Source organism: Palaemon carinicauda, chromosome 8 (genome assembly GCF_036898095.1).
Source record: "Palaemon carinicauda isolate YSFRI2023 chromosome 8, ASM3689809v2, whole genome shotgun sequence".
NCBI lineage: Eukaryota > Metazoa > Arthropoda > Malacostraca > Decapoda > Palaemonidae > Palaemon > Palaemon carinicauda.
The window spans coordinates 138,865,206-138,892,398 of record NC_090732.1 but is presented as its reverse complement, the minus strand read 5'-3'; the positions used below and the strand labels follow the sequence as shown (position 1 = coordinate 138,892,398).

At 46.4% G+C, this 27,193-nt stretch overlaps 1 protein-coding gene across 9 annotated transcripts in view; it reads left to right on the top strand.

Annotated features, from left to right (window-relative positions):
• Positions 1–27,193, top strand: part of LOC137645976 (protein bric-a-brac 1-like) — a 93,149-nt gene that overhangs the window by 34,906 nt on the left and 31,050 nt on the right. For 8 of the 9 annotated variants that reach the window (XM_068379071.1, XM_068379076.1, XM_068379077.1 and 5 more), the window contains exons 4-5: positions 15,675–15,908; positions 18,566–18,661. In XM_068379071.1, coding sequence (XP_068235172.1) covers positions 15,675–15,908; positions 18,566–18,661 — 330 coding nt within the window. Of the gene's footprint in view, positions 1–15,674; positions 15,909–18,565; positions 18,662–19,548; positions 19,724–27,193 lie in introns of those variants that run through there. The other variant, XM_068379078.1, reaches the window with a different exon arrangement.

Genomic DNA, 27,193 nt, shown 5'->3' with positions numbered 1-27,193 from the left:
CTCTGTTCCCTTTTGTCTTATCCTATATAGATATTTAGCTTCTTTACCTAACCCAGGTTTTTTTTCTTTATTCTAAAATTATGATTTAAAAACTCTTGAGGGACCAGATATATAACTATATGTAACTCAGTGGTGGTGTTAATTTACCTATGGCATAATGATAACGCAGATATTAGATGATCACTAACATTTACCTTAAAATTTTGATCTAATCACGCCCATATCTTCTCTCTAGTTCTTCTCTCATAAAGTACTGTAGCATCATCACTTGCTCACTGAGTCTTTCCAGTGCTTTCTACAATTTAATTTTGTTCAAACACGGAGTACTTACCTCGAACTACTTTCTTAGGAGTATCTGGGATCTCCTCCCATCCGACCAGAATTTTGTGTAGTTTACCCTATTCCCGTTCTCTATGCGGGGTAGTCTCTAGCGGAGTGATACGCGCTCAGAGATGACCCGGGGTCAGAGAGCATGCTTTCTCAGGTCTCGCTCCTCAGTAAGTTTCTTACACCGATGCTCTCTCTCTAACCCAGTGCGACCCTTTGTGTCCCCGATCCCTTTGTGTCCCCGATCCCTTTGTGTCCCATGCGGTTCCCACGTGGTCCCTTGTGTGCTTCCCTTCCTTTCCCTCTGTGTTCCTGTGTCTCGCGGTATATTACTTGTTCGTTATGGAGCAGCCCCGTCGTTTCCCTGGGCCTATGGCCGGCAAATAGTGTGACGCTTTTCTCTCAAAACCCGAAGTTGACCCGCACTCCTTGTGTTCGTCGTGTAGGGGCAGTGTGTGTTCCCCTACAGCCACGTGTCCGGAGTGCAAGTCCTGGAATGAAGTGCAGTGGGTGTGTTACGGCACGAAAAAGAAGAAAGCCTCTCGACAGTCCGCGAGGAAGTCCGTCTCTTCGCCTCTCGCCTTGCCTGGCGTCCCATCGGATAGAGCTTCTCCCCCTACCCAGAGTAGGGGTCGAGGTAAGTCTGTTGCGGGGAAGCGGCCGGTGGCCCTTCCCCAGAAGTCTAAATTACCAGACGGTGGTATTGTGTCTTCTGTCCAGGCAAGTGGGGGGCCTGAGGGAGGGATGGGTGTGTCTTCGGGGGTCGGGGCCCTGGACAAAGGGGGCCCCGTATCTTCGGAAGATCCTATGTGGGGAAAGACGGCAGCAGCTTCTTCTCCCACCTCTTGGGTGGGCTTTTCAGGTGCGTCAGCAGCCGAGGGCTACGCAGAGAAGGACGACTCGCCCATCAGACACTTGTGTGGGTGTCTCCCAAGACGCCCTTCAGATCACCCCACAGAATAGAAGAGACGTTTGAGGCCTGGTTCCCCCGCTCCCCTCCAACACCGTCAGCGTAGTTTCCAGCGGTTTTTATGGAGCCTGCGTCGTCGGCCGGGTCCCGTGCAGAACCGACGACACGTCGACTTTCGGACCCTTCAACGAGACCTTGCAGATCCTCGGCTTCCTCGTTTGAGATCTACTCTTACTCTTCAGATGAAGGAGCCCCGAGAGACCATAGTAGGCGACGGGATAGGTCTCGCAGGAGACAATCATGTTTGCGCTAGTCTTCAAGACCCCACCACGTGGATAGACGTTCAAGGTCCCCCAGGAGGAAGTTCAGGAGAAGTCTTTCGCCGGAGGAAGAATGGATGTGGGTTTCCATCCCACGTAGCCAACTCCTGGGGGCTGCAGCCGTCGCGGGCACCTCGGGATGGTTCCCCAGACCCCGATCACCAGCAGGATTCATCGACGGGAGCAGATATGACCGGTGGAGGAGCTCATTGCATCAGACGTCAAGGGTCAGGCATAGGTCCGCGAAGGTTCCGACTCCACCCGCCCAGCGGGGAGAGTCGCCCCTTCGGTCTGGCAGCCGCGTCCCTTCTTCAAAATCTCCAAGGAGACGTCCAGAAGGATTCTTGGTGCCAGCAATCCCACGTTCAGGCGACCCCCAAGGACTTGAGGCTGTGCCCTGTCAGAGCAGTACAGAAGTACTTGGAGAGGACAGCCAGGCTGAGGTCCGAAGTCAAGAATCTGTTCGTTTCTTCAGGTTTGGTGAAGAAGCCGGTATCCAAGAACACTATCTCCTTCTGGTTACGGCAAGTGATCAGGAGAGCCTACAGTAGTGTAGGAATCCCTATTATAGGTAAACCCAGGCCCCACGACATCAGAGGACTGAGTACCTCTCTGGCCTTTGAGAAGAACATTGCAGTCGGCCAAATCCTGAGGGCTGGTACTTGGACCAACCAGTTGACCTTCACAGCTCACTACTTGAAGGAATGCTCGAGGAGGTCCTTGGATGGGTTCTTCCTCTGTCCCGTCATTTCAGCGCTTCAGAAGATATAAAGGTATAGCCCCAGGGAACCCACGGGCAGTAAGTCCAAGAGACGCAGGTTCCTCTCTCTCTCTCTCTCTCTCTCTCTCTCATGGAAGACCTTTGACTACCATAAATTCACCGTCGCTGAAGAAATACGCCTCCAAGGCGTTTTTTACAAAGGTAAGCCACTTAGACACTAAGTTAGTTTTTTGGGTAGTTTTCCCTATTTCGAGTGTTCTCCTTCGATGGGTCAGCGGAACCTAGCCCCCTATCAAGGTTTCCCCCTTTTTTTTTTTGCTTCCATCTTCCCGGTCTCTGAGCCCTGCAGTACACTCCCACCTCCTAAGGTATAAGTCTCCTAAGAAAGTAGTTCGAGGTAAGTACTCCATGTTGGAACAAATCACAAATTTTAAGTAATTTGTATTTTTCCTAACATTACTTACCTCAACTACTTTCGGGTTAAGGCCCACCCATCCTTCCCCGAGTGACTTACAGGACTTAATAGAGTGAGGACAACCTCTTTCCACCAAAATTTACTGAGGAGCGAGACCTGAGAAAGCATGCTCTCTGACCCCGGGTCATCTCTGGGCGCATATCACTCCGCCAGAGACTACCCCGCATAGAGAACAGGAATAGGGTAAACTACACAAAATTCTGGTTGGATGGGAGGAGATCCCAGATACTCCTAAGAAAGTAGTTCGAGGTAAGTACTGTTAGGAAAAATACAATTTACTTAAAATTTGTGATGTTTGTCTTGATACTTGGGCCATTGCTTTCTCAAGATCCATAAGCACAAGTAAAACCCTTTTCCATTTTGCATTGTATTTCTCTCGTGGAGGTGTTATGAAAATAATTTCTGGCTGATTTCCCTACTAGAGAGCCAAACTATAATTTTTTTCAGTTTAGACTTTTTCCATCCTCCATTCCTTTCTTTATTTCCTTTATGTACTCCAACTTTCATGGTATAACTTTTAAATTAATTTTACCTTGTAGTCATCTTACTTGTAATCATCATGCTGAAATTATCAAAGCCACCATCTTCTTGACCTCTAATTAAAAAAATAGAAATGTTTTCTCTTTCTCACTCTCTCCCATCGCCCCTGTGATACCTAGTTGTTCTGATAGATGGTGCCATGGAAGGAACATCTACCACCTAGATAGTTATAACCAGCCCTTCACATGACCATTGCTAAGTGCACTATGTGGACCAGGCTCTCCAGCTCGACTTAATTTAGCATTTTGAAAATATTGGTAATTTGGTGGTATAATTTAAGAGGAGTAACAGGTATATCTTTATCTGGTTTTAAGATATGGGTATGTGCCAGTTTGTTTATGAAAACATACAGCAAAATTGGTCAATTGTTCCGACGCGATATATAAATCTCTTAATCATTTAATATAGGAATTCGCTTCAGAGCAGCTGAAAACAGCCGAAGAAAAGAAAACCAGGCAGTTGTGCTGAATGGTTGGCTGGCGGTACGGGGCGGAGCTTAGCTCCCCCCCCTCCACCGCCAGCCCGCTTTCCTCATTCATTCGCTTCGGCTCAACGTGGATGGTTGTGCTACACTCGGCTCTCTACGCTGCAGCCCTTTGCCTTCTCTTGTGCTTGTGTACTAGAGATTGTGTGATTGTTATGGAGGAGAAAGTTACTCTTAAGATGCGATGTTGTGTAGGCCGTGGCAGGCGCTGCAATTGGTGGCTTTCGTCACCTTCTGTAGACCCGCACACGCTCTTCCCAACATGAAGGAGAAATCTTTGCTCTCAAGGTTCTCCCTACCGTGAGTGTGAATCCTGGCCGCCCTTGCAGTGGCAAGCTTTCAAGAATTGACGCAAATATTACCGGACCCCTAGAGCTGCTTCTGCTTCGGAGAGCTCACTTCTTTCGAAGAAGGGGGAGCCGTTGATAAGACAGTCATAGCGAAGTCTGCTCACGCCTTCTCTGAGTCTGAGTAGGGTGTGAGTATGATTTTGGGAAGCTCGGATCCACAGCCTGTCAAGGATTTCTCGGGTTTCGCTGGGGGAGCGGGTGACCTTAGTGCTCCCGCTATTTCGGCGATCTCATGGGACACCCGCCAGATTGTTGGACCATCTGATACCGATGACGACACGAGGGTGTAAATATAGTCTCCCAGAGCATGGTGACGGGGTCCTCGGCCCCCCGAGCCGCTGCTCAGATTTGAATTGATCTGCTTTTGAGCAGTGAAAGGAGAGTCACCGGCTTCGTCACGAGAAATCTCAGCTGTGGTCTCCCGTTAAGAATCCGCGGTACGCATGACCACCTCCACGAGGACCAACTCCATGACTCTTGTGTCACGTGAGCAGGGAGCAGGCCCAGACAGCCGCGCACTCGACCCACATGACTCGGGCCCGGCATGGAGCTACCTCACGGCTCAGCCCACGATAAGGGGGCCGGTCGTGCACGACCAGGGTAGCTCTCGCGCATACCAGCCGTGCAAGGTGCAGCCAACCCCCATGGTTTCTGGCCATGTAACAGGTGAGGCCGCGCACACCACTTGCGCGCCTAACCTGTCTACACCACCTGGTGTAAGCGCTGCAGTTCCCAGCGACCCAGCTTGTGCTCGAGCTCCTTTGGGAGCTTCGTGGGGCTCGCAGCGACCAGTCACGCAATTGGTCGCAGTGGGAACCTCAATGCATTCTGTCGGGGATGAACCCTGGGTCCTTCCTCGACTCCTGAATGCACGCCTGGTTCGGTCCTAGGACCAGAGCGAGCATATTCGTGGGGGATGTCATCATCTGTGCAGCATGTCGCTTCCCCTACACCTACAGATGTCGTGGGACTGAGGGATCGGCCTCCTCCACAACCTTCACCTGCCGTGTAGACGGAAGATCCCGAGGTGGAGTCGCCGTTCCTATAGAGGATTAACCTCATGCATGAGATTAATGGCCTCAGGGCTCCTCCTATGGTAGTGTCTGAGGATAAGTGTACAGCCTTGTAGATCCTATGGGGAGCTCCTGAAGACAGGTCACGACCCATCACACTACCCTGGTTGACACAGGCTGCTCAAGCATTGGACCAAGTGAGTGACCAGATCGCAGGACCTGGTGACTCGCTTAGGAGTCAAGGTTCGAACAAGCTTCTCCCTCAACCATTCCAGCGACAGAAGAGGTACTACGGCGCAGTCTTCTGTGCCTTGTTCTCTCCCTCTCTACCCCGCAGTCGGAGCGCTTGCTGGGGGTTCCTCGGTCGAGAGTTTGAAATCTCAGTGTCTCCTTCTCAGCTTCTGAGATTTCATCTATAGAGTCCATCTCTGTAGTTGCTCTCCAGGCTGCTTCGTGGCTTGACCACTGGTGTGGTACAGCCACAGTGTTCGCGCGGAACACCAAGCTCGCTACCCCCGAACACATGGAGCAGTACAAGAACCTGGCTTTGCCTGGTGGGAAAGCTGTTGCTTTTCTCTTGGACCAGCTTGCTACCCAATATGCCAATCTGATCCTCAAAAAGCGCGAGGCAGTAGCCGCTCATTTGGCGAGACAGATTGGCTCAGGAGAGGCCCTGGCTCTCAGGAATGCTCCTATTAGAGCTGCAACTTCTCTCTTTCCACCAGAAAAAGTTCGGACTGCGTGGGATAAATAGCGCCCCGACTCGAAGGACTTCATTATCCACCAGGCACAGGCTGCGAGTTTCAAGGGACCTGGTCCCGCGAAACTGTCCGCGGCCAGGCCGAGTCAGGGCAAGCCCACGGGAAGTAGCAAGGGTACCGCTGGTCGTGCTCTTGCTGCTCCTGTGCAGCCAAGACCTGCTCCTGTTCAGAAGGGTTCTGCTCCCAAAAGACCATTCAGCCTCCCTCGGGAGTTCCTCCACGTTGTGGAAAGAACAGGGGCAAGCGAGGAAAAGGTTAACGCTGCGCTTGTCTTTCCCCTTCTCATGTTGCCGAAGATAGTGGGATGCCTATCGCGCCATTGGGCGATGTGGCAGCACCTCGGGGCTGAGGAATGGGTAGTGTTGACCCTTTGCGAAGGGTACAAGCTTTCATTAGTGCTTCATCGCCCCCCCCCCCCCCCTATCCTCCACTCCAATAGCGTTCCACACGTACGCTCCAACATCTCCAAAGGCTTTAGCCTTGGAGGCAGAGGTCCAGGAAATGTTGGAGAAGGATGCGCTAGAAGTCTTGCACGATCAGTCACTAGGGTTCTACTGTCGTCGCTTCCTTGTCGAGAAGGCGACAGGAGGTTGGAGACCGATCAACGACCTTTCGACATTGAACAAGTTTGTTCAGCAAACTGTGTTCAAGATGCTAACAGTTCGCACAGTGCCGTTAGCCATCAGGCAGTACGACTTCATGCTTTCGATAGACTAGAAGGACGCCTACTTTCAAGTACCAGTTCATATGTCATCTCGAAAGTACCTCCGATTTGGCTTCCAGGGTACGGTGTACCAGTTCAAAGTCCTGTGTTTCGGAGGGGCATCCACCTAGTGATGTACCTCGACGACTGGCTGATTCTCACTCCCTCGCAGGAGCAGTTGATTCAGGACCGAGACTCGCTTCTGGCAGTTTGTCGCGATCTGGGGATCGTGGTGAACCACGAGATGTTGAACCTCATTCCCAAGCTGAAGGTGAAGTATCTAGGAATGCTGATAGACTCTGCAACAGCTCGCGTTCTTCCCTCGAAAGAACGGATCAGTAGACTCAGAGAGGTTGCGCAGCCATTCCTGTCCCAGGAACAACTTCCAGGCCTGCAGTGGCAAGCTCTTCTAGGTCACCTCTCCTCGCTGGAGAAGCTCATTCCTTTCGGCCAGATCCATCCCCACTCTTCAGTGGTGTCTGAAGGAGCAGTGGTCAGCAGCCACCGATTCTCCCTCCCGTCCGGTTCTCATGGAACGCGAGGTAAGGGAGGATCTCCTTTGGTGGCTAAACGAGGAGAATCTCATAAGAGGGTTTCTCATAAACCCTCCTTCACCTCAGTTCCGTCTGTTCACAGACGCATCCACGGAAGTTTGGGGTGCACACCTAGACAACCTAGTAGTGTCAGGTGTGGTCGAAAGGGGAGAAACACCTGCACATCAACGTGCTGGAAATGATGGTAGTCTCAAGAGCACTTATTCATTTCCAGGCCAGTTTGAGAGAGCACTCTGTAGTGCTGATAAGCGACAACACGTCCGTGGTCGCGTACGACAACAAGCAAGGGGGCACGCTCTCACGTCCCTTGCAGCAGTTGGCGAGGCGGGTGTTTCTGTTGGCATAGAGTCAACACGTAACCTTGTCAGCTAGGTATATTCCGGGTAAGAGAAATGTTCTGGCAGACGCCCTAAGTCACAGAGACCAGGTAATAGAGGAAGAATGGTCTCTTCACCCCTGGGTAGTGAGTCAAGTACTCGACTTCTGGGGAGAACCATGCATTGACCTATTCGCAACACGGCACAACGCCAAGCTTCCCATGTTTTGCTCTACAGTACCAGATCCTGCGGCTGCGTTCAAGGACGCACTGCAACATCCGTGGGATCGATTGGATTGCTACGCATTTCCCCCTTTTGCTTGCTTCGCACAGTCCTATCCCAGGTCCTAGTAACCCCAGGACTCAGGATGACTCTCATTGCTCCGCTATGGCCACACATGGAGTGGTTTCCCGATCTGTTGTTGCTCTTGGTCGAGGCACCGAGAGAGCAACCACACTAGCCCAATCTCCTTCGGCTACCCTTGTCGAACAGGAGATTATCCAGCATCTCCTCAGATCGCGAGGCTTTTTGCGACTCGCTGCAAGAAAGATGTCAGGGTACCTTAGAAGATCCTCCTCCTCCTCAGTCTATCAGGGGAAGTGGTTGGTCTTCTGTGATTGGTGTAGTGGAAGGGGTATCTCTCCAGTCAGAGCCTCTCTGACTCAGATCTCAGACTTTCTAGTCTTTCTTCGCAGAGATAAGCTCCTTTCTGTTTCTGCTATTAAAGGGTACAGGTCTGCCCTTGCAATGGTGTTCCGTCTGAAAGTCCTAGATATCTCCAATGCCCTGGACATTTCTATGCTCATTAAGAACTTCAAACAGTCATGTCTCCCGAGGGAACTTTGAGTTCCCCGATGGGATGTCACTCGAGTTTCTGCTGAAGGGCCAACACCAACCGTATTGTGAAGACTGTTTAATACCTCTAACAGTGAGGCAATTGTTGACCGAATGCCCCAATTATAATAACTTAAGGAATAGATATTTGTTTGAGGCTCGAGGTGAGGGTGGCAGGTTCATCCTTGCCAAAATTCTTGGACATGATGTGTCCTACTATGAAAGTGGCATTTTTAGATTTATTTCAGAAGCGGGTTTTTTGAAAACTATCTAACTTATATAATGACATTCAACTTTTATGGTTTCAATTGAATATTCTTAAATTTTTTTTATATATATAAACTAAATGATATCGGCGTCAATGACCTTAGATGTCAGGATGCCTGAAAACTGTAAATCAATCAATCAATCTCGGGTCTCTTACTGTGCTCCATACAAACCCTTGATCCGTGCCTCAGACAGGCACTTGACCTTTAAGACTGTTTTTCTGCTAGCCTTAGCATCGGCGAAGAGAGTCTGGGAGTTACACGGCCTCTCTTGTAATGTCACTCACGCAGAGGGTTGGAAGGAGATCTCCTTTAGTTTTTTGCCAGAGTTTGTGGCCAAGACTCGGAACCCAGTGATCCACGATCCCGGGTTCGAGGCCTTCACTATCCCTTCCCTACCGGATGCGGCGAGTGGGGGTTCAGGTGAGAGGCTTCTCTTTCCTGTCAGGTGTCTCCGGCGCCCTCTTAAGCTAACTCGGCACCTCAGGCCTGAATGTCGACGACTTCGTTAGCACCGGCAGAGCCAAGAGGGAGGTGTCGAGGACCACGAAATCCTTCCGGATCCGTGAAACCATCCGCAAGGCGTATGAGACTTCAAGAGTCCAAGCACCAGCGAGGCTTAAAGCTCATGAGATCAGGGGCATTGCCCCCACACTCGCTTTCAAGAGAAATCTTGCAGTGGGCCAAGTGCGAAAGGCTGGCGTTTGGAAATGCCAGACCACCTTTACGGCCTTTTACTTGAGGGAGTTTACGCACAAGTCCTTGGTCACCTTTGTTCTTGGCCCTGATGTAGCGGCTCTCCAGTTCCTCCGGGACAGGGAAATCTCTAGTCATGATTTTTATGGTATGTTTGGCAGTGTGAAAGCAGTGCATGTGCTTCATCTTTCTTTCTGTCTACTTCCTTGAAGTCCCATACATCAAGACAAGTCTTCCTACGTAAAATTGCTAGAGTTTGTTTACAGGTATTCTCTCCTGTCTTCTGCTAGGCAGGCAAGATGGTGGATGTATAAACCCTTTGCCTTTTGGTTATGGAGGTTCATCCAATCGCTGCGACCCTTATATTCACGCTCTCAGGTCGCGTGGTGCTCTTACCCATCGCGCAACCTGGCTCCCAGTCTTTCAGAGCCTGCCAAAATCATGTCGTGTTGAGAGACAGGGGTAGGTGGATTTAGTCCTCTGCTCTCATTCGAGACCAGTTCTATATCCGAGCAGTTAGCTGTTAACAAGCAGCGAAGGCAGACTTCCCACCAACCAGTGAGTCTTCCTCTATTAAATCAGTACGAGGTCTGTATATCTCGTCGGAACAAATGACAATTTGTCTTAAATTGTATTTTTCCAAGCTATACAAACCCGTAATCATTTAATATGAATGGCCGCCTCCACCACCCTTCTCATGTTCCATATTGAGCCTAAAGTGTTTGAATGAGGGAAGCGGGCTGGCGTTGGGGTGGTGGGGGGGGGGAGCATACCGCCAGCCAACCATTCAGCACAAGTGCCTGGTTTCCTCTCTCTGTGGCTGTTTTCAGCTGTGCTGAAGCGAATTCCTATATTAAATGATTACGGGTTTGTATAGCTTGGAAAAATACAATTTAGGACAAATTGTCATGTTGATACTACAAGAGTTGGTAATAAAACCAAGAATATGGCAATTGGTAAGAAGTGGAAACCGCACCCATTTCTCTGACACTGTCTGCGACACCTTTTGTATTAGTATGCAGACTGTTTGCCGAAAGACAATTAGTCGAAAGCCAACTCGTCGAAAACAATTACTGTAGTCAATAAAACAACTGGTCGAACTGACAATTAGCATAACGACAATTCGTTGAAAAATGAAATATGATGAAAATTTGTTAAAAAAAAATCCAAATTATTAGAAATGAGCAAATGGAAAGGTAATTTTCCTTTATTAATTTCTTTTATTTTGATAATACTAAGAAAAAAATGTGAAACAAAATAAGTAAATCTGGGACAATAAGAAATCTGAAACGTCAATATTTTAATCAAAGTTAAATAAAATCAATTTAAGTAATCTTATAAATTATGTTACTGTTTTTTTAGGAAATTTAAGCTTTCATTTTTCTTGTAATTGCGTACAAGTATTTTTAAACTTTTATTTACTGTACATAAATTTTGTTGTTTCTAGAGATTTCATTACTCGGTTGTTCCTTTCGAATTTTTCTAGGTAATTTTGGAGTAGTCTGAAAACATTTATTAAAAACATTGAGCCATCCTTCTAAGGAGTTGTTCGTTTGTAGTAAGATGTCTTACACTCTCTATACTGTACTTTAAATTGACCACACATATCTCTATCAAAAGTTGGTCTTCTTCATATGACTATTAAGTCATGCCCATTGTTTTATTTGTTCAATTGCTTTCAAAGCTGCATTATGTGTGTGTTGAGAAGGCTGATCATCAATCACATTATCAATCGAGTGAAAATTATATTTTTGTTCCATCTTACAATACTCTTTATGGCAATTGTAACTTTAGAGTTTAGAAATTTTACCTATGGTTTTTCAATAACCCTTTTCGACCAGTTATCAGTCGACCAACTGTCTTTAGGCGAGTGAGTATTGTAGTTTTAGTGGAGACTTATGGGAGTAAACGTAGTTTCACAATTTTATTATTCAAATCTTTATCATTCCAGTCAACCCTCGATATTCGTGGATTTTATTTTTGTGGATTCGGCCATTCGTGATACAGACAACCATGTAAACTATTAAATAAAAATTCACCCATTTGCATACTTCCAGATCCTAATTCATCAGTCTTCAAGCAAGTATCTGAGATTTAGTCTGGACAGCAAGAAATACCAGTTGAAGGTTCTGTGCTTTGGTCTTTCCACAGCACCCCAGGTCTTCACGAGAGTGTTCGCCCATGTGTCATCCTGGGCGCATAGGTTCGGCATCCATTTCCTTCGTTATCTGGACGACTAGCTTATCCTAGCAGACTCGGTGGCAATTTTTCTTCAGCACCGAGACAAACTTCTGGGGCTATGTCAAGAACTGGGGATCATGGTAAACCTCAAGAAGTCATTCCTGCTTCCCACTCAATGACTGGTATACCTGGGAATGATCATAGACACCATTTTGCATAAAGCCTTCCCATCAGATAACACGGTAGTGAGGCTGAGGAAGGTCACAAGACCATTCCTCAGATGAGAAGAACCCTGAGCTCAGAGGTGATTATGTCTCCTCGGGCACCTATTATCTCTGGCCCGTCTAGTTCCCAACGGCCGCCTCAGGATACGATCCCTCCAGTGGGGGCTAAAGTCTAACTGGAATCAGGCCACCTATCCCATCTTGCAGTAGAAATAATGAGTTTTGCGGAAGTCCACTCGTCCCTATCAGCTCGCTTCATTCCCGGAAAAAGGAATGTGCTCGCGGACAACCTGAGCAGAATGACTCTGATAGTGGGTTCCCATCAGTAGCCTACAAAATCCTTATTTAGTGGGGTTACCCGACGGTGGATCTGTTTGCAACAACCTTGAATTTCAGGTTCCTGTTGTACTGCTCCCCAGTTCCGGACCCCAAGGCTCTCTGGCAAGATGCATTCCAAAAACTGTGGGACAGCATTGATGTTTATGCTTTTCCCCTGTTGTTTGATGAGAGAAGTACTGAACAAGGCCAGAACATCGGTCAATCTTTCAATGATTCTCATAGCTCCGCTATGGCATCATGCAGATTGGTGGCCAGACCTTCTGCAACCCCTGTAGGAGCATCCAAGAGAACTTCCTCCGCAACACAATCTGCTCAGACAGCCACATGTCAACATCTACCACAAAGCCTTAGCTGCGCTACGACTTCACGCCTGGAGACAATCCAGCATCTCCTCACTCAGAGAGGATTTTCGTAACAAGTTGCGAAAAAGATGTCTGGATATCTGCAAAGATCGTCAGCCTCAGTCTACCAGGCGAAGTGGAATGTCTTCTGTGGTTGGTGTTATGGAATGGGTATTTCTCTACTTGATGCCACTATTCCAGCAATAGCAGAGTTCTTCATGTATTAGTGGGAGGAAATGCTTCTGTCAGTTTTGGGAGTAAAAGGCTATTGCTCAGCCTTGAGTCTTACCTCTAATCTGAAAGGAATAAACATTTTTTCGTCGCTGGAACTTTCCCTCCTCATAAGGAGTTATGAACTTACCTGTACTCAGTCAGAAATGAGACCTCCTCCTTGGAACATGGTTCGGGTTCTTAGGTTCCTGAAGGGTCCTCCCTACGAACCATTATGCGAGGCAACAGATTGCCACTAAACGTTGAAGTTGGTGTTCCTACTCGCTTTGGCTTCGGCTAAAAGAGTCGGCGAACTTCAGGGTCTCTCGTATGACATCACCCATTCAAGGGGATGGGGAGAGGGAAGCTTCAGCTTCGTCCCAGAGTTTTGTAGACAAGACTCAAAATTGGGGGTTACTGGATTCTAGATTCTATTCCTTCAGGAATACGAGTCTCCATTCTGTAACTGACAACCCTGATCATCTGTTACTGTACCCAGTGAGGATTTTGAGGCTCTACCTCAAAAGAACAACAGCAGCTCATCCCCAAGTGCCATGGCTTTTTGTCAGCACAGGGAGGGTTAAGAGGAGGATTGCTAAAAACACCATTTGTGCTTGGATTTGCAAGGTTATTGACCTAGCATTAAATCCAGATCCTCCTCCAATATGTCGGCCCAGAGCTCATGACGTTGGGGGACTTTCTACGTCCCTGGTCTTCAAACGGAACTATTCTGTGGCGCAGGTTCTACAAGCAGGCATATGGAAATGACAGACGACCTTCACCGCCCACTACGTACAAGACGTAACCCACAAGACTCAATATATTTTCTATTGGTCCTGTGGTGGCTGCGCAACAGCTGGTTTAATACCTCAAACTCCTTAATGGACAAGTAGCAGGAAGTGGAAGGCATTGGTTCCTGGTTTTAGTCTGAGTGAATGAAAAGGAATGTCTGGCTCTTTTCTTTTCTTCATCCACCCCTCTTTTGGGAAATCAGCATCCAGGGTCCTCTGCACAGCTGACCTCAACCACTGCAGGTAAATGATTGCTCTCTTGTGTATCCTACTTGTACAGTATTGTCAATACTGTTACGTCCCCATAACCCTGGCGAGGTGGTATTGGGAATGCCTTGGTGACTTCGGAAAATTCCTAGGTCTTGTAGGAACTCTTGCCTTGACAGTCACTTTGCTAGTATCTCAACACACAGTTTGTGTAGGCCGCAGACCATGCATGCATAGCAAGGTTTAGCGAGGTCATAGAGTTTCCTCTTTTATGTGCTAACACTCATGAAGTGGAATCCCAGGGTAAAGCCAAAATGCCAGATTGACAGGGACATCCGCCCTCTTAATAAGCGAGTCAACCCCCCCTGTAAATAGCATAGTTTTGTATTCCAGTTATGGAACAAATGACAAATTTGGAAGTATTTGTATTTTTCCTAACTACAAGCCTGTAGCTATTCGTACATATTTGCCCGCCAATTGGAGGTGTGTGAGTGATAGGGGTAGCTGCTACCCCCCTTCTAATTAGCGGTATGGGTGGTTAACCCTTGCTAATTTCTAATGGCTCACCCTTTCAGCTTCACTGAAAGTAATACAGATTTGTATCGTTAGGAAAAATACAAATTACTTCCAAATTTATCATATTGCATGATGTGTCACAGATTTTACTGCATAGAACTTTGTGATGTTTTTAATTAATTTCCAGTTATTGTATATTTGTCACTTGTGGTAAGATAAATATTTGTACATTTATTGAAAAAGAACTGTATAGGAAACTGTAGGCTAAGGATTAAATCACAGCATTATCACATTCTAAAGAATCATGAGTTTTGAATAGATAATTGTTTCATTAAAGCATTATTGTAATTTTCTTTCCAATTTTGGGTGCATTTCAATCATCAGTACTTAATGAAATTTTTACTCTACAGTTTCAGATACAAACAAGTATTTTGTTGTTACTTATACATAGGTTGATGTGGCGATGACTTGAACTGAATCTGTGTGTTAATAATTTACAATTACCTCTGGAAAGTAGTATGAACTATAATACCATTATAGAAACCACATGAAAACAATGTAGTCCAGTACAGTGGGTTACCTAGTGTGTTAGTCAACCGCAGGTAACCAGTGGTCAGCGAGAGTTGGTAGGGAGCAAGCATTTGCGGATACTTAATTTTCGAGCCTGTCTCTTTTACTAAATCCCCGTGAATTTGGAATTCTGACTGTACTGTAATGAAGTCAGATTCACTTCTATTGAATTGATTAGCCTTCATACACAGTGTTCAATGGGGAGCGACTTATGCCATCCTCTTCTGCCAGATGTACAACTACATTTCGAATATGGTTTTCGTAATAAGATTATGCTTGTGTAAGCCTCAAAGTGGCAAGCATTATTTCAAAATTCCTCCCACGATTAGATTAGCCAGGTCATCTAATGTTAATGTAAATAAAAGTTCCAATAGACTATCACAAAATCTGTAGTTAGCCTAATGGTTACCAGTCACCTCTTTCATGAAGAATAATGTGAGTTCGGGCACTAACAACTTGTAAGTAAATGGTTTAGAGTGATTTTTAATTAGGAAAGAAAGGTGTACTGTATTTTAGAATAATCAGGTTAATTCAAATGTTTTGGATAATTCTGACATAGTACAAATGAGATTTAATTACATACTTTTACAATGAGATTTCATTTTAGAAATACTTTACTGTATATTTTGCTTCTCTCCATCATATACCTACCTCCACAAGTATCCTACCCAGCATGATGACTGCAAGGTAAGGTTTTTTCAAGTAAATGGAATGTTAATACTATAATAAAATTTATCATGCCAATACAGTACTTATCTTGTAGTCATCTATTTCCCACCCTCCTCCCCAATTTTAGTGATGCCTAGAGATATGGTATGTACAGGTCCATGTTAAATTTGGTGATATGAGATGCTGGTTATATCTATGTAGGGGATTAATATTTCTTTCAAAATCTGAAATGTTAATTTGTGCATGATTGATGAGGTTTTTTGCAGGAAATAATTTTCAATCATAATAACTTTGCTTTTGTCTCCATTATAGCAGAGTACAGTATCTATTCAAGTTGTCATATTACATTTTATAGATAAAGCAGGAGCCATTTGTCAAACCTGAACCAGAGGACTGGCATCCAGTAGAATCCATTGCAGATTCTAGTATGTATATCCCAGAGCCAGAAACACCATACCTACCACCTACATCTGTATCTGTAAATACATCTGGAATATGCAGTGTAAAAGATACCGAAATTCAGCATTCCCAACATAGTGAATTTAGTGGACCTTCACAATTGTTTCCAGGGCCATCAGGACTACATTCTGTGAGTAAAAACTTTATATGCTTATTACTTCAATGAAGTACTGTATACTTATAAGACATGATATTAATGTATGCAAAGACCAGTCCTTTTGATCTTAAAATAGAAATAAAAACTTTTATCTCTCAACACCCTTTGTTCTTGTATATGTACAAACCTTGTCCTTTATAATAGGGATAAGTCTTCAGCAAAACTGGAATGGTCGCTGAATTCAATAACACGGTAGGTAACGACAGGTGGTGCATGCGGGCAAATACAGTATTCCCTTGCCACATTGTGGCTCATGTATCGTGGCCTCAGTACATTGCGGGTTTTTTATATATATGTTTGTAATCTTGCATATGTTCTGGTAAATTGTGCAAACCTGTGAGATAAGAAAAAGTCTAATTTCTGATAGAAACAGCGAGTAACCAAATAGCACTCTCACTCATTTGAGATTTTGCACGCCACATTTTTGGCTGACAGGCAGGAGTCAACCAATGAGAGAATAGAGATTTGTATCCTGGGAGTTGATTGATTTTCATAAATATTAAAGTATTTCCTCTTTGAATACTATATAAGAGTATGGGAAAAGACAATACAAATAGAGGGTGGTTTAATATTAGTATGGGGGAAATTTATAAGGGTTTGATATATTAATGAATAATAAAATGAATAGAACGTGGCTACTTTGCGAATTTTCACCTATCGCTGTGTGGCCTGGAACCAATTACTGTATCAGCAATCGACGAAGGAATACTGTAGACCCCTACCTGTTGGAAGCTTTCAGCCACAATAAGTACATGTACTATTGCAATCTAACCAAAGGCTTAGATCTTTTATTCTTTTTGTAGAAATTAGATGCTAGCTGCTGTTGTATGTAATGGATGTGAAGCAAGAGATCCCCACTTACTGGGGATGTGGTGGATGCTGCAACCAGTTTATAGTGAAACTGGCCGTTGGTCCACACACTCTTGTTCATCTTGCAGGGGGCATGTATGTTCTCAGTCATCCCGATGTGCTGGGTGCAAGTTGTAGCCTCCTGTGCAATGGCAAGCATAAACCTTGAAGGAGGAGGAGTGTCCTAAGCCTTTTTCTTTTATCTTTTTACATCATCTAGAAACCCAGCCAGGAACGTTCCTGGCTTGGTTCCTGAGGAGTCTGCAGCAGGTTTTCTTGATTGTTGCTGTGTAGACTGCCGATGATGAGTTTGACCTAAAGAAGGCTTGGGTCTCCTTAGCTCTGGGAGGTAGGCCCTCCAGACCAACAAATGAACCTTGAAGGTCCACTCATTGGTAACAGTCTCATTGCCTGTTGATAAGATGGCTCCGGCATGAGTTATGTACCATTCAGAAGGTTTGAGAAGGATTATAGAAATTTTATTTTGCAAATTCCTCTTTAGGTGTTATCTGTAATCTTCTAGTGAAGATTTTAGAGTAGGTTTATTAAGTGGAAAAAAAATGTTGAAGTATAATTTCAAGTTTTTAGAGCCAGTGAAAAAATCAATGCTTTGTCTGACTGAATAATCAGCTATAGAGAACAGTTGTGTTTTTATTTTAGTAAGTTAGTGATAAGGACATAAAAGGCAGGAATTTTTTGGCTCCATCATTTGATCCTCTGTTAGGCAAAAAAAACCATCTAAGAGGTGAAAACAATTTCACTATGGCTTTATAACAGGTTGTTTGTGATTCTCAAGTTGCAAGGGTGATGGAGACCAGTTCTGGATGTACCTAGACTGAACTAGTCTTGTAAGATTACATGCTTTACCAGCAACAATGTTGTTTATTCTAACTTCAATTCAAAAGAACAACTGAATTTTCACAGTAAATCTTTCCGATGCTCATCTTCATGCCCCTTTACATCATGAGTTAAGAATGTTTTTGAGGTTTGTGTTCAAGGAAAAGACTTTTCAGTTCATGTGCCTTTGTTTTGGGCGCAGCACGGGCCTTCAAGTATTCACGTGTGTGCTGTCTCCAGTCACCTGATGGCTTTGCTTTGTAGAAGTGTCCAGATTCTTCTATACTTAGATAAGTGGCTAGTCCTGATGAACTCTTTCAGGAGTTTTGAAAGCAAAATTTATTAAGGATTCTAATAATCTGGAACCAGTCTGTGCTTTCTCTAAGGGAAGAGAGTGAACTCCTTCCTCAAGTTTTCTTTCATAGACGGTCATCCAAAAATTTCCTAGAAGTGGTTAGCTCTCCTAACGATTGATGTCTTCCATAGAAATTTTTTTGCCTCATACCCGAGTGGAAATGAGGCCATTTCATTTTCACCTAAAGTAATGTTGGTACAGGCTATCAGACCCTGTAAAGAAATTTAACGTATAATCCCAACATTCAAAGTGCAGAATATTCCTATTCCATTGTTATGCATTGCCTTGTCTAAAAACTTACATTAATGTTTAGTGGTGAGGTGAAGGATTGTAGTGGTCTTCTATGAAAATATTTTTCTCATACCATATATGTAAAACTCGAAAAGGGGAAAAGAGATAGCAGGAAGACAAAAAGACACAAGTAGTGCAGTGCCATGCAAACCTACCTTATTGATTCATTCTTTTTGCCCTATTTTTAATACAGTATAATACTAATAACATTAATAGCTATGCTAAAATTATAATATGAAAATAGTTATATTATAATCATTCAAATACATATTAAAACAACTGCCATTTTCTTTTCTAGGCACAACCTTGGGATCATGGAAGGCCTACAGCTCCATTACCAAGTGAAGAATTTACTCAGTATAGAGGGATTATATCCCATGGTAGTTTGAGTCCAGTGAGTATCTTTTCTTTTTTTTCTAAAAATATATGCCAGTGTTAGTTTTTACACCCAGTTGAGGTTCCTTATTTAACAATTTTTGTTTTCTAACAGGATGTATTTGTAGTATTGAATAAATTTTGGGAACGGGTTAGTGGAGATGAGAAGTTTGCCAATAATAGCCTGACACACTTATTCACAACCCAGGACCTTAGATGTCAGGATGCCTGAAAACTTTAAATCAATCAATCAATCACAACCCAGAGAGATGATTTCCCTAACTATTGTAATTTTCTTCATAATAGCTAATATTTCAGTTTCATATTTAGGATTTCCTATATACCTTGGGTGGATGTATTCTCAACTACAGTATATATTCCATTTAAATCTAGAAAAGAACAGTCCTCAGAATGACTATGAAACTTGGGTAATCTATTGAAATATGTACCATAATTAGTTTCCTTGGAAAAAAATATTACTATGTCAGAGTTTTAGTTTTATATATACTCTCTCATCACTAGAATGAAAATAAGTAACAATTTACCAAAAAGATCAGTGGTTTTCTGGGAGGAAGGATGCCTCTCAAACAATTTATGTACTCCTCACTACCATTAACACTTACTTGTATAATGTTTTTATTTTAGAAAAAATATTGATCTTGTCAATTGTGATGAAAACATGAGATAAAACCATGAAGGCTGTCTCTCATGGTGTCCTTGTTGGATATTAAAGGGGATCTTGGCTCTCCTTGACTTTCACCTTGGTTTTTTGGTCACTAGTAACTATCCTCTGTTGTAAAGAAATAGATTGAGTCCAAGGTTTCCTTAGGTTACTTTGTTAGTTTTTGCAGCCCTTGTTGCTGTATTTTTCAGCTCTTCTGATAACTCCTTGACTAACTTTTACAGGAACAGGTTAATTGTGAAGAGGTAAAACACCATTCTGACGTGCAGAATCAAAGCCCTACTCGGCATCATATTCTTGCCCTTAGCTGCCACTACTGACGATTTTGTCTTTTTCAAAAAAGAACTACTGTAATGGCCTCTAAGGTACTGCTCTTGCCAATTATTGATGACCAGGAATATTCTTAGGCTTGTTTCTAATATGTCAGGGTCTTTGCAAGAAAAATTGTAATTTGACAAAATAAACTGGTCTGAAGTCCTTTCGATACCCTCTACGCAATAGAGGACACATGGTGAGCCTACATCGAGCAACCCTAAATATAGTAGAACTTTGGTAGGCTTATGAGTTGGCAAGTTTGAAGTGTCAAAGATGGCTATTAGACAGTTTTAGCCTATACTAGGTCATCTTCCTTCCATTTGCAGTTTTATATCAATGAGGATGTCTTTGGTTGTGGTGGCAAGCAGCAGGTCATATGGTACTTATATACTGACTAACCTACCACTTGGTATATTAAAGTCTTTGATAACATTACAATTTAAAACTCCGTTAACTGCTGGCATGAATATTTCCATATGTCATCTTGGTTAACAGTTAGAGATGAGTTGAAACAGAAAATGTAAAAATTTGCTTCAACTTATTTGGAGATCTTACCAAAATAAGTTTGTTCCGACACAAAGACTTACCTCGAACTACTTTCTTAGGAGTTACCTGGAATCTCCTCTCAACCGACCAGAGTTTTGTGTAGTCTACCCTACTTCCGTTTTCTGTGGGGACTAACCCAGGCGTAAGGAGAACGTGCCCTGAGGGTAGTCCTGAGCTAGGTCGGCGTTAGCTTGGGTCTCGCTCGTCAGTAAGTTCTCTGGTCGCGTCGTGATACCATCACGCCGCTCTCCATTCTCTTGCGACCCTTTGTGTCCCCGACTCGTGTGTCCCACGTGGTTACCGCGTGGTGTCTCTGTGCTCTCCCTTGTGTTCTCTCGTGTTTGCGTATTTCCCTTGTGCTTCCCAAGTGTTTTCCTTATCCCTTCCCTTCGTGCCTGTGTCTTGTGGTTGTGTTGTGATGGTGCAGACTCGCCGTTGTCCTGGGCCTAGAGCCGGGAAGTCGTGTGGAGCGTTCCTATCCAAGCCGGAGGTGGACCCCCATTCCCTTTGCTCTTCCTGTAGGGGTAGTGTGTGTTCGCCGACGGATACGTGCTCAGAGTGTGTTAGCTGCAATGAAATCCAGTGGGTGGGTTATAACACAAAGAAGAAAAAATCCTCTAAACGATCCCCCAGGAAGGCGAGCATCTCTTCGCCATTGCCGTCGCCAGGTGTAAGGTCGGACGTGGTTTCTGTCCCTTCTTCCCCTACCCAGGGTAGGGGACGAGGCAAGTCCGTTGTGGGGAAGGTGCCGATGGCTCTTCCCCAAGAGTCTAATATACATGATATGGGGGTTGCTGAATCGTCACAGGCTAGTGGGGGGCCTGATAGTGCTTTGTCTGGGGGTCTTGGAGACACTGCCCTTGTGATTGGAGGGCACGTCTCCTCCGATGACCCCATGTGGAGTAACACTGTTCCTGTCTCTTCGCCCGTGTCTTGGGCCTGTGTTTCAGGTACTTCAGCAGCTGATGGCGTCCAGGATAGGATGGACTCGACGGTAGGGGAGCCCTTCGGGTGGAAGCTCCCGAAAACACCAGGTAGGTCCCCGTTGCGGATGGAGGATGGCCTAGATTCCTGGTTCCCCAGCGTGGTGCGGCTGACCTTTCCAGCTCCTCTGACGGCGGTTCCTGACTCTTTTTACAACTCTCGACCTCTGGAACTCAACAGTTCGCGAAGACCTCCGTTGCCCCCGCTCCCGTCCGTCGGTCAGGTTATGCAGTATCGTTGGGATCTTCGAGGCCGGCTCTTCGGTCTCTTCGGAGGGTGAAGCGAGGAGGAGGCGCCGGCGGAGGAGGGAGAGATCCAGGAGCAGGCGCTTCCGCTCAAGGTCCCGCTCAAGGTATAGTAGGAGACGATCCAGGTCACCGAGGAGGAAATAAAGGAAGAGTAGGTCCCCCAATGGTGAATGGGTCTTCGTTCCCCGCAGGAGGGTCGGGGACTTCGACGAGTTTCAGCGTTCTCCATGCCGCCGGTCCAGAGACTATTCTCCACGGAGGACCTCGGCCAGCCATAAGTATGACCCTCGCAAGGAACAGAGCGAGAAGGCCTCTTCAGGTAGGCGTAAGGCCGCGAAGCTTTTGGCTCAACCCACCCAGAGGAGGGAGCCGCGCTTTCAGACGGGCAGCCTGGTCGGGTCAGCACAGCTGACTCGGCCCTTGGACTCGCAGGAACGGCTTCCTCCGTTGGGCCAGCCCACGGAAGCCGCGTCCTCGTCGTCCAAAGACATTTTACGGACGGTAGTCCTCGCCAACACGGCGATCCCCGTCCTGACACCCGGGCCTAGTGCGGAAGTTCCCATCGGCGCAGACCGTTACCACCGCAAGGAGGTGCTCGTCGAGTTCGAGCCACAACGACTGATGGGAGTGCCCGTTGACCCGGCACCTTGGAATCAGGCAGAGGGTGTTGCTGGCAACAGGGAAGGTTCCCCAACCGAGGACTCAGCATATCGAAGGGTGATGGGCCTTATACGCAGACATCACCGGATCGAAGAACCTATTCCAGCCCACGAGGACTCCTGGCGGTCCAGCCTAAATCGGGTGATGGAGGCCCCCGTGCAGAAGAAACCCTCCATGGCGCTAACTGTGGCCAGGGATTTGGTCCTGGGCCATGCCCACGTAGACAAGATTGTGGCGGGCAATGCCGAAGCCCCCAAGTCACAGAGTTCCTCAAAGCTACTACAGGGACTCGGGTCCCAGAGTAAGTTTCATGTCCCAGAAGGTCAGCGACCGGGAGCCTGCAAAATAAGTCTTCCCTAGAAGTATTGAGCCAGGGTGCCCCAGAGGACAGAGCCGCATCAGCCCCGATTTGTTTTTCACAGTCGGAGGCTGCAATGATGGAGGAAATGTCCATAGACTTGGTCCACGTTGCCTCCTGGTTGGACTGGTGGGCCTCCACTTTGGTAGGTGTGCAAGCCACCTACGACTTGACAGACCCGGCGAAACAAGACCTCCTGAAGGAACTCATCATCTCCGGGGGAAAGACCTTAAAGTTCCTAACTTATCAGTCTCTTGCCCTGTCGGCCAACTGGGTACTTCGGAAAAGGGATACGATCTTAGCCAAGCTTTCCCAGAAGATCCCTGACAGAGAAGCAAGGGCTTTGAGGAGCCTACCTGTGTGGGGTGACCCCCTGTTTCCGTTGAAACAGTTGGAGGAGCTCTTGGAAAGGTCTCGAGAAGGAAGGATGTGAGCACACCCAGACCCCACCCCGTGAGGAGGCCCGCTTACAGGAGGTCAACGTCGGATGGCCCCTCTACTTCTCATGCCTCTCCTAGCCTGACGAGGAGAGACGCCCCATCTACCTCTTGGGCTCAACCACCACAGCCCCCCCGTAGAGAGCCCCAGCAGCGTCTGCCTCTTTTAGGACGGCATACTCAGCGTCCAGGAGAGGGCGTTCAGGCCGCTCCTCCAGGAGGAGATAGAGTGGGAGGCCCCCTACTCCTGCCCAAACCTCAGGTTGGGGTATGCCTCAGACAATATTGGCAAGCATGGAGGTTTCACGGTGCGGAGCCCTGGACAGTATCCGTATTGAAAGAAGGGTACAGACTCCCGTTTTTAAGCCTCCACCTTTGATTCCAGCCAGTCTGGCAGAGTGGCTGGCACCCAAGGACCCATTGAAGAGGGCAGCCCTTCAGGAAGAAGTTTCCACTATGATGGAGAAAGGTGCAACGGAAGTGGTCCTACATCCGGGCCCAGGCTTCTACAGCCGACTTTTTCTGGTGGAAAAGGCGACAGGGGGATGGAGACTGGTGATAGACCTGTCAGCCCTCAACAAGTTTGTTTGCAAGACGGACTTCAAAATGGACACCCCGAAGTCGGTCTTGCAGTCCTTGAGGGAAGGGGACTACATGATGACCATAGACCTCAAGGACGCTTACTTTCAAATCCCGGTCCACCCCTCAAGCAGGAAGTTTCTCTGGGTGAAGTGGGGTGCCCAGATCCTACAGTTCAAGACTCTCTGCTTCGGTTTGTCAACAGCTCCCCAGGTATTCACGAGAGTCTTCACGACAGTTTCGGTGTGGGCTCACGAGAGGGGTATTCGCCTCATTCGATACCTGGACGACTGGTTGCTCCTTTCCTCCTCAGAGGGAGTTTTGAAGGAGCAAGGTGTAAAGCTACTTCAATTCTGCAAGGATCTGGGTATCACGATCAACCAGGAAAAATCAAATCTGTCGCCCTTCACCAGGATGACCTACTTGGGGATGACACTGGACTCCCGACTAGTGAAGGCCTTTCCGTCGGAGGACCGGGTGAACAACCTGGAACGGATCCTCCTGCCTTTTCTTTCGAGACAACCCAGAAGAGCCAAAGACTGGCAAAGGCTGATAGGGCATCTAGTGTCGTTAGAGAAACTCGTTCCCCAAGGGAGGCTCAGGCTCAGGAGCATCCAATGGAACCTGAAGGGTCTCTGGAACCAAGTAGACTCTCCCTACAAATTAATCCCCGTCCTGCCGGAGACACTACCCTCCCTGGAGTGGTGGCAGTGTCGGTCGAATACTCTCAAGGGGATGCCCTTCGCAACCGAGCCTCCCGAGATGCTTCTGTTCACAGACGCCTCCAAAGAGGTGTGGGGGGCACATCTCCTCAACGAGACAACGAGAGGAACCTGGACGGACGAGGAGAAAGGGCAACACATCAACGTCCTGGAGTTGAAGGCGGTCCGAGAAGCTTGCCTACAGTTCGTCGATCTTTTAAGGGGAAACACGGTGGCGTTGATGTGCGACAACGCCACGGTAGTCATGTACACAAAGAAACACGGAGGTCTAAAATCGAAGGAGTTGTGCGATCTCGCGCTGGAGATCCTGGATTGGGCAGAGTCGAACCAGATAGTGATTTCAGCAAGGTTCATTCCAGGAAAAAAGAACGTCCTAGCCGACGGCCTCAGCAGGATGGGACAAGTAGTGGGAACAGAGTGGTCCCTCCTCCCAGAAGTAGCCAGACTCATCATTCAAAAATGGGGATCGCCGGTGATGGATCTCTTTGCAACCAGGCTGAACGCACAACTCCCCGTGTTTTTTTCTCCTGTCCCAGACCCAAAGGCGGGCTTGGAAGATGCTTTTCAACACAAATGGGACAAGCTCGATGTTTACGCTTTTCCCCCCTTCACATTGATCAGGCAAATGCTCAACAGAGTACGGACGCCCCGAAACTTGAAGATGACTTTGGTAGCGCCCTGGTGGCCGGAGAGGGAGTGGTTCGCGGATCTAAGGGACCTGGCATGTCTTCCTCCGTGGCCTCTACCCGACAGGCCAGATCTTCTACAGCAGCCACACTTTCTAAGGTTCCACGACAATCCTCAGTCTCTACGCCTTCACGCCTGGAGACTATCAAGCGGCTCCTGAGGAAGGAAGGATATTCAATAGGAACTGCAGAAAAGATGTCACGTTATCTGAGACGGTCTTCAGCAGCGGTCTACCAAGCAAAATGGGCCACTTTTACGAAATGGTGTGCCTCAAAGAACATCAAGCCTCTCAAAGCTTCGGTCCCAGATATCGCGGATTTTCTAGTGCATCTCAGAGACGAAGTGGGCATGTCAATTCCGGCTATCAAAGGGGTCCGTGCAGCCTTGGGCCAAGTCTTCCTACTGAAGGGCATCGACTTGGGCACCTCTAGGCACATTTCTATGCTCATCAGGAGCTTCGAACAAGCTTGCCCTCCGCAGGCCTCCAGGGTGCCGCAGTGGGACTTGGCAAGGGTATTGAAAATGTTAAGTGGTCCCCCGTTCGAACCCCTGAAGGATATAGTAGGCAAGGATCTCACTCTCAAGACGGTCTTCTTGTTGGCCTTGGCCTCTGCTAAGAGAGTAGGAGAGATCCATGGGTTGTCTTACGACATCTCTCATTCGAAGGGGTGGAGGGAAATCTCCCTCAAGTTCGTCCCTTCTTTCGTGGCAAAGACTCAGAATCCAGCGGTCTGGGATCCGAAGTTCCAGGGATTTTCAATGCCGGCCATTCCTAAGACAGGGAATCCAGAATATTTGAAGTTGTGCCCCGTCCGTGCCGTTAGAAAGTACCTTGCGAGGACTGTCCCTTTCCGCCCTGGTATCAAAAATCTTTTTGTCTCCACGGGTGTTACGAAAAAGCAGGTATCTAAGAATACCATCTCCTTTTAGCTGAGACGGGTTATTGTCAGAGCCTATAATGAGGAGGGACTGCCCCTGCCAGCTACTCCCAGGCCCCATGACATTAGGGGTCTAAGTACTTCTCTAGCTTTTGAGAGGAACATGGCGGTGGGCCAGATCCTTCGAGCAGGCACCTGGTCGACTCTGTCGACCTTCACAGCACATTATCTCAAGGATTACTTGAGGAGGTCTTTAGACGGTTTTTCTATTTGGACAGTTATCTCCGCGCTCCAAGCGATTTAACGGTGAAGCCCCAGGTACAATCGCGGATAACAAAACCAAGAGAGACAGGTTCGTTCCTTTTCACCCTAGTCCCCGTTTTCCTATCCCTGCTTGGAGATAACCCCACATACAAACCAAAGAAGACACGTCTCTACAACTTCGTCACAGGACTCAGCATCATGGAATTTTTTAAAGGGTGAGTACTTAGACACTAACATGAGATCTTTGTGTAGTTTTCCCTACCTTTCGTTTTCCGTTATATTTTGCAACCTAGTTCACATCTAGGTTACTGGACGTCCGGTTAGCTTGGTCTGAAGTTCAGGAAGACACTCTCACCTCCTAAATTTAGTGTAAGTCTCCTAAGAAAGTAGTTCGAGGTAAGTCTCTGTGTTGGAACAAATCACAAATTTTAAGTAATTTGTATTTTTCCTAACATACTTACCGAGAACTACTTTCGGGTAATGGCCCTCCCTACCTTCTCCGAGTGCCTTTTTGCCCTTGAAGAACCTTTTGTACCATCCTAAGAACTTACTGACGAGCGAGACCCAAGCTAACGCCGATCTAGCTCAGGACTACCCTCAGGGCACGTTCTCCTTACGCCTGGGTTAGTCCCCACAGAAAACGGAAGTAGAGTAGACTACACAAAACTCTTATCGGTTGAGAGGAGATTCCAGGTAACTCCTAAGAAAGTAATTCTCGGTAAGAATGTTAGGAAAAATACAAATTACTTGAAATTTGTGATTTTCATATACTTTATGCCTCTAGGCAAGAAACTCATTTGGAAAACTTACATTACTGTATTGTATCTAGAAGCTGAGAAAAATATTCATGATAAGATATTGAGCCATGCTCATCACCATCTACTGTATAGCTTCATGAAGTTATATTGAAATAATTTTAATTAAATATTCTCACCATAAAAATGTACTGTATAAGAAAAGTTGGAAACGATCACATACTGCCTTTCCATTAGCTAATATAATGTAAGAAGAAAATAGAACTACTATGCAAAACGTTAAGAAGTTAGCCTAGTGTTCTTATTTTATATTGGATTACTCTGAGCAAAACACAACCAACTCATGAAGGCAAAGGTGTTATCAAACTTTAACTTGACATTTGGATTACTAATCAAGGCAGTAAATTAACAGCAGACATAACTTCAAAGACAAGGG